This window comes from Anolis carolinensis, chromosome 6 (assembly GCF_035594765.1).
Source record: "Anolis carolinensis isolate JA03-04 chromosome 6, rAnoCar3.1.pri, whole genome shotgun sequence".
Classification (NCBI taxonomy): Eukaryota; Metazoa; Chordata; class Lepidosauria; order Squamata; family Dactyloidae; genus Anolis; species Anolis carolinensis.
In genome coordinates, this window is record NC_085846.1 from 29,480,049 (window position 1) to 29,494,623 (window position 14,575).

Genomic DNA, 14,575 nt, shown 5'->3' on the forward strand with positions numbered 1-14,575 from the left:
TATATATATCATAGCTCCTATAGTATTCTCACTCTCTAACTATATTACATACTCATATTATTTACCTTTTGTTACCCTTCACCTAGTGCTATCTCTTCACCCCAGACCAGCCAGTTACAATATTTATTTCCAAAATCCCATTGTTTCTTTTACAGGTTTGTTCCCCTAGAATTCTCCTGACCCAGAATCAGGGCCCCCGGTTCCTGGTCATTATTTGATAGAAAGTCTCTAGATGTGGTATGCACATTAGAGATGCACTGCTCATTATTGGGAGAGGATTGTTGGTTTCCTCCTTTTTGTAATCAGATTACTGATTTCCTGCTGCCATTCCCAAGTTACATGCCCATCCTTGGTGTCCAGCTAGTTGACAACCCAACTCAAAGAGCCCTATCAGCAGCTCGCAGGCCCTTCTTGAAGCCCACCCATGCAGTCAATAATGTTTTGCTTTTAGCAAATTCAAAGGCTTCTGGCTAATTTTCAGCTAAGTATGGTACAGAAACCAAACATTTTGTCAAGTAAAAAACCTTGTGGAGATAGGGTTATGAAATTAGGAGTAGATTTATGACCACTCAGAGTTTTTCCCAATTGTTAAAGGTAATTTTCAGAGGCAGCGTATTGGCTTTTGGTCTGCTGGAGCTTTTGTTGTTGTTGTTGTTGTTGTTGTTGTTGTTGTATGCCTTTGGATCACTCCTGACTTTTGGCAACCCTGTCACGGGGTTTTCTTGGCAAGGTTTGATCAGAAGGGCATTGCCATTGCCCTCCTCTGAGATTGAAAGAGTGTGTCTTTCTTAAATTCACAAGAGGGTTTACATGGCAAACCCTGGTCTCCAGAGCTGCAATCCAGTGCTCAAACACTACACCAAGCAGGTTGTCCTGCTATAACTTCTCCTTTCCTAAATCAATAATATTTATAACTGTAAATGTTATATGAGTGTAATATTTAGGATAATATAATTCTAATTAGGAGATTATGCATGGAAATCCCCTCCCCTCCCATCAATTTGACATTAAATCAGAAAATCTTCCCCCATCTTTGTCCATCAGTTCCCCAAACAGAAAATTCAAGCTACCTGGGATAAACGTGGGGACCTGGATAATCGGAGAAGTCCCTGGAAAGGAAAACAACAATACAAAAAGGGTTAATACCTGAATTTAAAGGCTGGTTTTGGGTTTTAGACTGACAGTTTAGTTGGAAGTTTAAGAGAAAATACCTGACATACATTTATTCCTCTAGTTCTGATATCACAAACCATCTACTGCCTACTCTGCTGGAAAGCTATCTATGGCACCATGTACATTGCCAAATAAAATCCAGATTATCTGTTTTGAACTGGATTATATTGCAGTGTAGACTAATATAATCCAGTTCAAAGCAGATAATCTGGATTTTATATAGCTATGTAGATGGGGCCCAAGAAACCATGACGGCTACAATCCTGACTGAACTGTGAAATATGAGGTTTTCCCCTCCAGCAGAACCAAAACAGGCTGTCCTCTTGTAGGAACTGCTGGAAAGTAGGAGGATTATTGAACAAAAGGTTTTAGGAATAGGACCTATACACACTATTTCTTGCACCACAAATGCAACCTGTTAGGGCAATGCGTTTTTAGCATGCTACCTTACTGCCTCTCTGCTTACTTCGGCATCACATCAAGCTTCCATAGTGATATCGTAGCTGTCACCTCAATTGAGGTCGGGTGACACAATGGGTTAACAGGGTTTTCATTGTATTATATAAACTGGTTGCCTCAGGACTGGAATCTTGCAGCCTCAACAACTCTTGGCCTATTGATCCTTGCTTGATCCCAAAGGCAGGCCCAAGACGTTTTGTTTCATGATGGGAAGAGGCACCATTCCTTGGTCATAAACTGGGTGGACTGACAGCTGGATTTCTCTTCAGTACTGATGGTGGAAAAAAGCTGCCCCTTCACACTTTCTGCCTGAGGCTATTGCCTCACATTGCCTAATAATAAACCTGGCTTTGCTTGATTCCTTCCTTTCCAGCTTTGACAAATAGTAGCTGAGAGATTACATCAAGTGGTTCCATGTCCTTCCTGCACCCAGCAGATATCATGTCCCAGAAGGGCCCAACTGCTTATAAGTTGGGAAGGAAGGAAGGGGAAGAGGCAGTTCTGATGATGAGGTATACATGATTTCAGTTCAAAAGTGGGAAGACGACAGGTTTTGGAAGGAGTGCAAAAATCTAGCAGAATTTCCCAAACTCTAGGTTTTGAAATCTTTTTGGATTTCAACTCCAAGAAGCCTCAGCTGCCTTGGCCAATGATCTGGAATTCTGAGAGCTGTAGTCCAAAACCCTTGAAAGACTAGAGTTTGGGAAACATTGAAAGAGTAGCTCATGTGCCCCATCCAAAAAAAGTTCTACAGTCAGTCCTCCACATTCGCTGAGGTTAACAGTGCAGGATTCCCATGAAAGTAGTGGGGGAAAAAACTATTTTTTAAACCTGAGAGGATACCTCCAAAGGAATCCCAAGGTTCTTCAGCACTGACCATAGATTTGTAGTGATGTTTCTTCTATTAACCTCTAAATCCTTCAGCGTGATTCTATGGTCAATGTCTGGCAGATGTTGATCATATCATCATGCTAGAGGACCTAGATCTTTCTAGAGAGAATCACAGAATCATAGAGTTGGAAGAGGCTACATGGGCCATCTTGTCCAACTCCCTGCCATGCAGGAAAAGCACAGTCACAGCATATTTTAATCAAATCCACAAGTCAAAGCTGCAAATGGGGAGGGACAACTGTACACATGTGCATAAGCAATACAGCACAAATACTGGCCAGTGACCCAAATCCTTTCTCAGGATTCCTATGATCTCTTCTATTTAGTGTTGCTCTCAATTATTCATCCTCCTGCATCTAATTTACTCTCCATCCCTTCTCTCATTCTTCTTCAGAAAGATTTTTGGTTTGACAAGAGGCTGATAATTATGTTAATCCATACACCTTGTAGAACTACATCTCCCAGGGATGTATGAAAGAATGAAATGCCCTATTAAACAGTTCAAATGAAGTTCTCTTCAATTAGGTAGAACAGGAACGTGAAGGAACCTACACACAAGGGCAATGTGTGAATCTTTGCTTTGTTTCATGCAGACTTTAGTTCAATTTGCAAACTTTAGCTGTGCCTTCTCAAGGCTTTGGCGTCATCCACTGATAGTTCTAAAGTGGCCTGTGACTAGCATACAAGTTCCAGTAGATTGTCTCAAAGAGAACGTGGTAGGAAAAAAAGCTTCCTAACCCCTGAGTTAAAATGAACTCACATGGGGTAAGGAAGCACCATTGCGATATTATGCCCCCCTTCCCCTTCCATGTTATTCTCTTTGTGTTTATTATCATGTTATGCAGAGACTCTTAATGCTCTTTAAGGAGGTATGTGAAAATCACTTACAAGTTTTCTCATCCGCAACAAGAAAGGATAGAGAAAAGGGTGATCTGCCATTTGTTATTATTATTACTTTTGATGACAAATGTATGCAAAAATCTTGGTTTTCTGCACACAAAAATATTTTCTATTAAAACAAGAGTTTGGACATTTTTGCCCACAAAGGCCTAAAATGCAAAAAACTTTTTTAAAAACTACACCACAAAGTTCCATACTGTTGCCCAGAAAGAAAAAGCCTTTTGCAACCATTTCTTGTTCTTGCTTTCAAAAACAATAGCAAAAATGAGAAGACTCAATACTCAGCAGTGGAAGTCGGAAGATAGATTTCTAGTATCACAGTGTCAGCCCTGTCTTCTCCAAGTACATTCATCTTACCTGAGATGAATGTCTAACAGGACTGTGAAATGTAGAGAGACTCTTGTTCTTTGAAGATTGACAGGCTCCGTCCATACTCTCACCTATGTCTGAGCAAGGCCTTTTCCGAAAATGTCTAAATTTATTTATAGATCTTTTTATATTAAAATGATCCATATACAAATATACATACAGCCTTGATATGTTCAGGAGAGAACAGGGGACAGTACTGTTTGGACTAGAGTTACCAAAATCTTCAGCCAGTGTGACCAGTAGCCATGTTTGTAGGTGTGTGTTGGGAGTTGTAGTCCAAAAAGTTACTTTTCCAAGCTCTTGCGGGAGCTGAAAATGCACCCTAATATCACAGTAGACACACCTAAGGACAAACAATTTTCCATGTGCTACATCAAAGTGTTGAGAAGGGAAAGGAGAGAACAAAGTTCAGGATTGCTTTTGACACTGAGTGGATCATTGTGATGCCAGGTGGGAGCAGCAAGACACATTGAGGGAGGTGATGGAGTGAGGGAAGTAGGGTTGGGTTGGGTTGGGACACAAGACCTTTCACCTCTAGGTCACTGGCTTGAATGTAGCCCAGGCCGGTAGCGCCCAAAGCATGTTACCATCCGACGGCTGTTGGAGAGCTTACGGGTACCTGGCTGCTCACGGTCTTGGTCCTAGTGGACAAAAACCACCATCACAATCAGCAGGAGTTTGGGCACGTCCTGGCCAAGGGGAAAACTGTAAACAGAGGAGGAGGACATGGGATGAAGGAGAAATGGGGCAGGAAGGGAATGATTCAGATGATGTTCTAGGTCTTTTGTCTGGAAAAGGCTTGAAGACTCAAGAGGAACAGGTGGGCGTCTGCCACTACTGCCCCTGGCATTTGCTGCCTGGGGCAGTTTCTCCACTCTTTGCAATAGTAGGGCCAACCATCCCAAAGCCAGAAAGGAGTTTCTCTAGCCTCAATATAGTGTGTGTGTGAATGAGTGAGTGAGTGAAAGAGAGAGGTATTCCCAGAGAGAATGGGTATTTTTGCCATTTGGACCCGGCAGACCCTCTACACCAGTGGTTCTCAACCTGTGGGTCCCCAGGTGTTTTGGCCTACAACTCCTAGAAATCCCAGCCAGTTTACCAGCTGTTAGGATTTCTGGGAGTTGAAGGCCAAAACATCTGGGACCCACAGGTTGAGAATCACTGCTCTACACAGAAGGTAGCTATGCACAAAAGATCCAGAACGTTTAACAGTTGGGTAAGTAGAAAGCATTGCAGGTGAACAAATCCACAATCTACACCAGTTAAAATCCCCTCTTCTACATAACTGTTAAAAGTGTAAGAGCCTTTACCGCTTTTTTATGTGACCACTCTTATTTATCAGCAGGTGCAGCACAGAACTCTCTTTGTTATTACTGCCTTCCTATTTTTTTTTAAAAAAACTTGTATTTACTGCATGTTCTTTCACTTTAAGCAGCCTTGAAAGGCTTCTTGTCATACAGAAAAATGGGATGCAAATATTTAAAATAAATAACATTGCCTGATTCATGTGGTGAGCTGCTCTATGGCAACCATTTCCCAGGTGCTGATCATTTGCTGGGTGGAGCAGTTAAATAATCAACCAACAAAAGATACCATGCATTAGGCTTATTTTGTTGTAGTTTGAAAGATCCAGGCCTATTAAGATTTTAATACAGTATTATAAATTATCGTCACATTTTAGATTACATCAGTGGTTCTCAATCTGTGGGTCCCCAGGTGTTTTGGCCTACAACTTTCAGAAATCCCAGCCAGTTTACCAACTGATAGGATTTCTGGGAGTTGAATTACATTGTCCCCACTTTCAGCCTGACTGCTTCACAGGCTCCTTGTGTGGATAAAGTGGAGAGGAAGAAAGCAATGTATACCAATTGGACCTCACTGGAGAAAAAGTGAGGTATAAATGTTAACAAATAAATAACAGGGAATATCCCTCAGAATTGTGTGCGCCTATTTTCCTGCTAGATCCTTGAGGCAATTCCCTCAAAATTCACCCCAAGTCACTCAATTGTTGGGGTGCATTTTCTCCATGATTTAAGATCCCCTTGGGCGCTCCATGCAGTCTACGGACAACGCTGGCTCTTCAGCTTTGAAATGGAGATGAGCACCAACCCCCAGAGTCGGTCATGACTGGACTTAACATCAGGGGAAAACCTTTACCTACCTTGGGTGATTTTACGCTTAGGACAAGACTTTTTAACAGCCATTTAAAAAGGCCTCTCCTGGGCATAAAGTTTTTTGTGGAAAAAAATCTCAACTAAGTCACGATAACTCTATACAAAGTTAGGATAAATTGTTTTTAGGACTACAGCCCCCCCCCCACCTAAATGTTAGGACGGACTTCAGGAAGTTCTGTTCAACAGTGGAATATGTTGCTTCAGAGCATGGTGGAGTCTCCTGCTCTGGAGCTTTTTAACAGGGGCTGGATGGCTGTCTGTTGGAGGTGCTTTGATTGTGTGTTCCTACATAATGGGCTTGGACTAGATGGCCTTTGTGGTGTCTTCCAACTCTATGAGTCTATGGAATACACTGATTGTAGAATTTGGGGAGCTGTAATTAAAAAAAACACCCTCCCTGACTCTTCTGCTCAGAAAAAGTGGGAAGTTGCAGCTCATCACAGATGCTTCTCAATCCTCAGTTTGGAAAGTGAAAAAAGGATCTAGAAACAACAGAACAGATCTAGAATTCTGTTCTAACTGCAGGAGACGCCACAGTGGGAAATCTAAAATAGCTTGATTCAGATTGATTTCAGGGACATGTACTTTGGGCTCTATATTGTGAATACATTTACATGTATTTGCTTTCATTATTTTGCAGAATGGAATGTTCATCCATTAACTGCCTGAGAAAGACCCATTCCTTCACTGCAAGCAAATCCTGCTCTCCCCATAACTCGCTTTTGAAATGACACCATTATTAACATATTTTCAAACCATCCCTTGTAGCTTTAATGAGCTGGAATTTGACCTTTAACAAAACAAAAAAGCGTGCATATTGAATCTTACATTTAAAATCAATTTCTATGCTGATATGGAATTATGGAATCTGATGACCTGCAGAACCAAAGCCAATTGACTATTCAATGATTAGTCAAAATATTCTATGACTGACTGAAGAGGAGTCCAAGCACCCTTCTTCCCATCATGAGGATCAACTATTTAGAAAGTCTTGCTGTCCCTTTCTAACGCTAATTCCTGCCTAATTTATCTTCTGTGCTATGAAGTTGCCCAAAGCAGGTTGCTTTACCCTACTGAGTGGCCAGGCTATTCTGAGCCAGAATCTGGAACCATTAGTTTTGGATTACAACTCCAAGAATCTCCTAAACAGCATGGCCATTCTAGAAACTATAGTCCAATCAGTAAGATTCCCAGCCTATGAACCCAGTCATAATATCAGCCCATAAAAGATGCTCTGATCACATGTATTTTCATATCTTTCTGTGTCTGAAGTAACAGATTATTGGAGCTGTCTAAATTTGCCACAGTTGCTTTTCCAGATTTTCTGAAAGATTCACCCCACCCCAGATTTTATAGCCTTCTTATCTCTGAAAGCAGTTCCCGTAATAAAGAAAATATATTTTGTCATAGGGGAAGTTGTTATATAATGCATTCCCCTGTCCAGGAAGCTTCAAAAACTTGGAAGATGTGCTTCATTAGCAGTGACCCTGGGGCAAAAAGGAATGAGCAGGCAAAATGATAGGAAGAGAGGCTTCTGTCATACTCTTTCAGAACAATTGTCTCCATCTGCAGGTGCCTTTACCTTCCTTGCAACTTGAAAATGGGTTGCAGAGAAAGGGAAATGCTCTCTTTCTCTGCTCAAAGAGGGACATAAGAAGCAACGGTGAAAGGGATGCTGATGCAGTCACACAGGACAAGGAATATGGATTTTGATGGTTTGGAACTGGGAGTAGTAAGCTTCGTAGAGGATGTGAAAGATTCCTGGGGAAGTCAAGTGGCCAGCCTTGGGAGGGACTGGCCTTTTGAGAAACAATGAATAGAAATACAGGGAAACAGAGGGGAAGGGATAAGAGGACATCCGTGTCGCCAGCAGCATGCCACATTCACCTACCTCAATCTCACTGCCTTCGCGTAGGTTGAAGGTGAGGTCCTGGTGAATATCCGCCATGAATTTGGCTGAATATTCAGGGTATAGTTCCAGCACCTCAAAAAGCCCACGCAAGCTGATATATTGGAGGTCACAGTAGGTGAGTGCCTTGACATCTGCGTTGGTCTTGATTACTTGGTCTTTGCTGGGCAGATCAGCACCGATGAGATCCCCTTTGCCTACAAAACAGTCAAGTTTCAGGAATGGGATTAGATTAGAGAATACTTCAGCCACACCCCCTGACTTCCCAGAGCTGAAAACTTATGAGTCACAGGATGTTTAGGGAAGCAGTAGAGAAACTGTTCATCCTAAGAGTTGACGTAATCTAAGATGGCAGGATAGGGGCCCTGTGACAATACTGTGTGGAATTAATGCCAATAATGGCTGGAGCAAGTCCCTAAAGTATGGGACTCTGATGCTGTTGGGCTTTGCTTCCTGCTGAACTTGGGTACTTACCCAAAATAGCCAGCACAATGTTGTCCTTGAGGACTTCGAGGGAGCCTGAGCAGACAAAGTAATGTGCTTGTAAGGCGTCCCCCTGCCGAAGCAAGTACTCTCCAGGGGCGCAGAAGGAGGTCTTGATGTGCAAGGATAAGGCGCGCAGGCAGCCCCGGCTAGCGCTCTCAAACAGTGGCAGCTGCAAGATGTCCTTGTTTAGGTGCATGGCGATGTCAGCACGTAGTTCATCTGGAAAGTCACGCAGGAGCTACAATAAAAAGGAGGGCAGTGAGGCATTTTGTATGCGGTTGGGTGCCATTTGAATCTATCACTGGCTCTCGGCCTACAATCTAGCTACAGTTCTGTGCTCAGTACCACTGGACACTTCAGCTACTGCATGTTTTCCCCATAGCCATTCTGCTCTATTGTATTTCTTTCCATCTAAAGTTGTTCCAGAACTTAGGAGCTTAAGATTCAGGAGGAAGAATCTGAGAAATGTAGATCACATGGATGAGAGGGTTGTGGGTTGTCGGTAGAGATAAACAAAACGTAACTCATTTTACACTACAAGAGTGAGAACGTTTCCAAATGTCACAGTTCAAAGTGCAACATTTTTTCAAGGACCTAGGACAGGGCTTAACTGGGAATCATGTGAGATGGTAAGATCATTTTGCTGCTGAAGTAACATACAAAATAGTGCCCTCAGCCTCATTCTGTCCATAGACATACCAACTGGACTAGCTTTAGTTTGTGATGGAATGGTGACTTCCAAACACCAGATAGAAGCAAGGAAGTTTGGATGTGGAAGCCAACTGTGTGGCAGCTATAGCTTTGTTGATGGTCCATTTTTAAAATTGCCTTTACATATGGCAACTCTATCCATGAGACACCTCCAAGAAACCTTTTCATCAACCATCTTGCTGAGCTTTCTAACTCAGGATTCCAGCTTCTGTGACTGATTCTACTGTAATGTCTTTTTCTGCTTTTTCCCACGTTACCAAGCATTAATGGTCTGAGTGTTGGAGTATGACTTTGGAGACCAGGATTTGAATCCCTGCTCAGTCATCAAAATATACTGAGTGACTCTGGGAAAGTCAGACATTCTCAGTCTTATAAAATCCTGTGATAGGTTTTTTGTTTTTTTTACTTGAAGGCATGCAATAACATTTAACTATTGTAACAGACATTTCCTCCCTTCCCCTTTCCAAAAGAAATTAATAGAGTGAGTTCTCCTTCTCCCAATACCTCATTGGCATCAATGCCATTGTTGACGGACCATGTAGTCTGAAAGTACTCCAGCATACGTTGCTTGAGCTGCTGGGGCAGGCGGTGGACACGGATGAAATCCTTAAGATCCTTCATGCGGGTATGATAGAGGGACCGTCGGGAATACATGCGCTGGATGATGGCTGTTACATTTCCAAAGACCACAGCATGCATCAAAGCTAGGGCAGGGAGAAAAAAAGATCATAAGAAGAGCCCCATGGAATCAGAGTTTCATTTAGTAACCACCTGCCTTCAGGTAACTCAGAGGAAGGAGCTGAAAACTTTATTTCCTCCCCTGTTGTTTCTTTAATGATGGAATGACTTCAGGTAGACTACAAGTGAACATAGATTTCTTTAGCTATAATGGCTAAAAACTGGAACTGATCTATTTTCCTGAATGCATGTCCCTATCCCAAAAGTGACCTAGAAAATTGCAATAAATTTAGAAACAAAACTCTAAAATTAGAAAATCATTTAAAAGGTTCCCTGCTCCCCTTTCTCTCTCTCTCTCTCTCTCTCTCTCTCTCTCTCTCTCTATATATATATATATATATATATATATATATATATATATACACAAACACACACATACCACACTCACAGACACACTCGTTTCTCACTCTTTTGGTGCTTCCCATGTGCCTTTCCCATTTAGGATTAGACTCAGAATCATTTCCTCTCCATTTTTTTACTGGTTACATTTATATGTCACCTTTTCTTGAATGAGCTCTTTGCTCCTCTACTTTATCCTCACAACACCCAGTGAGGTAGGGTTGATTGAGAGAGAGCAACTGTCTCCCAGGGAGTTTTGTGGCTGAATGGAGTTTGGAACACATATCTTCTAAATATGTACATGGATATATCTGTATATTGAGAACCAGTGTGGTGTCCTGATTTGAATGGTGGGCTGCAACTCTGGAAACTAAGGTTCAAATCCCTGTTCAGCCATAAAACCCACAGGGTGACCTTGGACAAGCAACATTTTCTCAGCAAAAGAAGAAGGCATGGAAAACCTTCTCTAAACAAATCTTGGCAAGAAAAGCTTTGGGTTGCCATAGGATGGAAATAACTTGAAGGAATAAAATAACAACAAATTACTAGTACAATGCTTGCATAGAATAATGTGCTCCTCATACATCTCCTAGTTTCTTGAGCTGTTATGCTATCATTAAAACACAGAGCTAAACAATCTCAGTAGACTCCTCTATGTCTTTTATTTGGAATCTTTAGGCAGAGATAATCAAATCAGACTGTTTTTCTCAATTCCATTTATTTCCAATTGTTTCCTGAATAAAGATATGTTTTTTCTTTCAACTCTCCATACAGTATTGGGATGGACAATTGTGGCCTTCCAGATGTTTGTCACTGCAGCTTTATCGATCCTTTGCAGTGGATTATACTAACTATGTCAAATGTTGTATTTTGGATTACAGCTCCCATAATTTCACAGACAACATGCTGATCATATTGATTAAGGGACATGTGGTCCAAAAAACCATTTTTTTTTTCAAATTCTGGCAGGGAATAATGGGGACAGCAGTTGCCAGGATGTTGCCAGTTAGCTATCCACTCTAATTTAGCTGCATCCACATTTGGGATCCAGACTTGTAGCTTCAAAAACAAAACAAAACAAAACAAAAGAAATGAATGGTTTAAATTCTGTCTTATAGAGAGACGAGAATCCGGGATGCTTATTTGCAAAGTAAAGAAAACTAATCCTGATTTGTTTAGCAGTCACTTCAGTAGGAAGAGAAGCAAATAGTCTTCCGGTACAAACACATGATCTGTTTGCAGTAAGCCACAGTTCTTCCAAATTCTGCTTTATTGTTTCAGTCAAGGAGAATAATATGACCATAGCTTTATAATGAGTTTGGGACAGAAATAGCTTCTGATCTTTCTGATCCAAGCAAAAGCAAAGATTTAAAAAAATGTACCATTACCAGTCATCAGACTGGGAAAAGCAGAAAAATCACTTTTTGGACTACAAATCGTAGAATCCTTGTGTCAGCAAGAGGATTCCAGGAGCTGTAATTAAAACTAATATTTCATACTTTTGCAGAGGGTCTCCCATCATATTCCTCCTTGCACTGTGTTCAATAAATAGCAAAAAAACAATTGAACACCAAATTGAAACACTGAACCAGACATCCTGCTAAAATGCAAATTTTTACAAGTTCTTGTTTTGCTTAATGTATTCTGTTCTGCTTGTGATTAGGTACAGAAAAATTATATTGAAGAGATCAGAAGGCCTACCCATGGCCACTGAAAATCATATCAAGCCTGCCACATCCAATTTGTGGTCCAAACGTTCATCATTCAAGTCCATCTTTGAACATTTAAGAAGCACAATATTACATTCTTTCCCAAAGTGAAAGCTGGGATTCTCTGAGTGCCTGATTCTTGGAGATGAAAGTGCCAAATCTCATGCATTTTATGGTGTACTGTGAATGATGTACTCACCACCAATGAGCATGGTACAGATGGAGAAGATTTTTTCCGCATCCGTATTGGCGCAGACATTGCCGAAGCCGACGCTGGTTAAACTACTGAGGGTGAAGTATAGTGAAGCGATGTAGGCGCTACGGATGGATGGTCCACCCACAGAAGTGTTGAGGTACGGAGCCTCTATCCGCTTGCCCAGTTCATGGAGCCAACCTGACAATCACAGTGAAGTGGGAATCAGATCTCAAGAGGAACCATGTCATGCTATCATATTAAGGAGTTCAAGAACCCAAAGGCTGAGGAAAACTTGAAAGAGTGCAGAGATTCATATCAGAGAATGTCTCTCTGAGGATTTGATACAGATTCCCATGACAGGGAAATTCCAGAAGCCAGTACTGCACTCATTTGCTTTCTTCAAACTTTTATCTAACTTGATGCCATCCAAATGTATTAGCCCCACATGCTGATTCTTACGTGCTTCATAGTTCTGGTTAGACATTATGGGAGCTGGAGTACAATACAAATGAGGAGGACAGGTTTCTGGTTTCTGATCTCTATGGCTTACGCTTTGAAATGTTCTCTAGTCAAGAAGGCAATGCACTAGAGTAGGGGTCCCCAAACTAAGGCCCGGGGGCCGGATGTGGCCCTCCAAGGCCATTTACCTGGCCCCCGCCCTCAGTTTTAGGCTCGCCCAAAGTCTGAAATGACTTGAAGGCACAACAATAACAATCCTACTTGATGATCTCATTGGCCAGAAGCAGGCCCACACTTCCCACTGAAATCCTGATAAGTTTACAGTATGTTGGTTAAAATCATTTTAAAATATTGTATTGTTTTTTCATTAATCAATATTGTAAATGAAATATTGTAAATGAATGATATGGTAATAATATAATATATTGTGTATACATATAATATTGATAATAAATATTATAATGTAGTACAGTATAATATTTATTTATTTATTACAGTATTTCTACCCCGCCCTTCTCACCCAATAGGGGACTCAGGGCGGCTAATAATAATAATAATAATAATAATAATAATAATAATAATACAATATAATAATATTGTATAATATAATAATATTAATTATATATTATATATTAAATGTAATATTACTAATAATATTACGGTATAATGGTATAGTACAATATAGTAATATATAATGCTAATATTGTGCTTTGCTAATAATATAATATATTGTATGTACATACAACTTGTAAGCCGCTCTGAGTCCCCTTCGGGGTGAGAGAGGGTGGGGTATAAATGTAGCAAATAAATAAGTAAATGATTGTTGTTGGGGTTTTTTTTTTTTGCACTACAAATAAGACATGTGCATAGGAATTTGTTGGGTTTTTTTTCCAAATGATAATTCGGCCCCTCAACCATCTGCGGGACCATGAATCGGCCCTCCACTTAAAAAGTTTGAGGACCCCTGCACTAGAGCCTGGAAAAGTTACTTTTTGGACTGTAATGCTCAGCTTCTCTACAGCAATTTTTCCAAGCTCAGAACACCACATCTAATGTGCAGTCAAAGACACTACTTTTGCCTAAGATGCCATTTAAGAAACGAAGCCTGTATTCTTTCCATTCCTACAGTCTTCCTCCAGAGGAGGCAAAGTTTGAAACTTCATTCTGATTGCAACACTGAAGAAACTTTGAAATGGATCTGGAGTTCTCTGGGTTTTAGTCTGAACTATGCAAGGTGCTAAACACTATGTCCAATATAGGTTCAGGACATTTGGATGATTTGAACCATACCATTCAAAATAGGTTCAGGGTTTTGGATAGGTATGTCAAAGTAAAGACCATAACCTAGAATAGATTCCTATGGATATGGAATCCTGCTACTACAGCTACTGAAGTTTACATTCTATAAGGTCTGATTCAACACCACCAACTTGTGATCTACATGGTTTGATTGCTTATAAATCTATTCATCTAAACAGTTGCTATCTGTGCCTTCAGCCTGGAATCAGACAGGGATAGACTCCTCTGGATAATCTGCCTGTGTTACAATTCACAGAAAAGACGGAGGCAGTTCCAGAGAATTTTTCTATCTGCTTTTCAATTTGCATAACAAACAAACATATCAGAAAGTCAAATATTGGCTCAACCATCCTTCTTTGCCCTTCCCTTTATACTTCAGGTGCACCAATTTGCCTGTTTTGATATATTTAATTAAGCAAAATCTGTATTGGCCTGTCTGTTTATGCATATACAGTAGACTCCCAGTTAACCAGCACCCATGGGAATTGGTAGGTGCCAGATAAATGTAGTTCCTGGTTGCTTGAGAGTTAGTATTAGAAATAGGCCTAAGTAATACTATACACCAGACTATACCATACCAAAAACTATGTATTAACTTGATGTTAATATTGAGATGCAGCAATTAAAAGCAAATAAAAACAAACATGACTTGATGTAATACAGTTTCACTGTATTTTAAAAACTAATGTTACTGTATTATAGTTTTTATTTTTATAATACTATTATTATTACAATAGTTTTATTATTTTTTAAATTAAAGTAT

At 40.5% G+C, this 14,575-nt stretch overlaps 1 protein-coding gene across 3 annotated transcripts in view; it reads right to left on the bottom strand.

Moving 5' to 3' along the window:
• The window catches only part of kcnh4 (potassium voltage-gated channel subfamily H member 4), a 70,606-nt gene that overhangs the window by 6,783 nt on the left and 49,248 nt on the right, over positions 1-14,575 (bottom strand). For all 3 annotated transcript variants that reach the window (XM_008113416.2, XM_008113415.2, XM_016994598.2), the window contains exons 8-12: positions 12,058-12,252; positions 9,577-9,776; positions 8,350-8,599; positions 7,858-8,072; positions 1,071-1,109 (exon numbers count right to left, since the gene is read on the bottom strand). In XM_008113416.2, the coding sequence (XP_008111623.2) occupies positions 1,071-1,109; positions 7,858-8,072; positions 8,350-8,599; positions 9,577-9,776; positions 12,058-12,252 (899 nt within the window). The remainder of the gene's footprint in view (positions 1-1,070; positions 1,110-7,857; positions 8,073-8,349; positions 8,600-9,576; positions 9,777-12,057; positions 12,253-14,575) is intronic.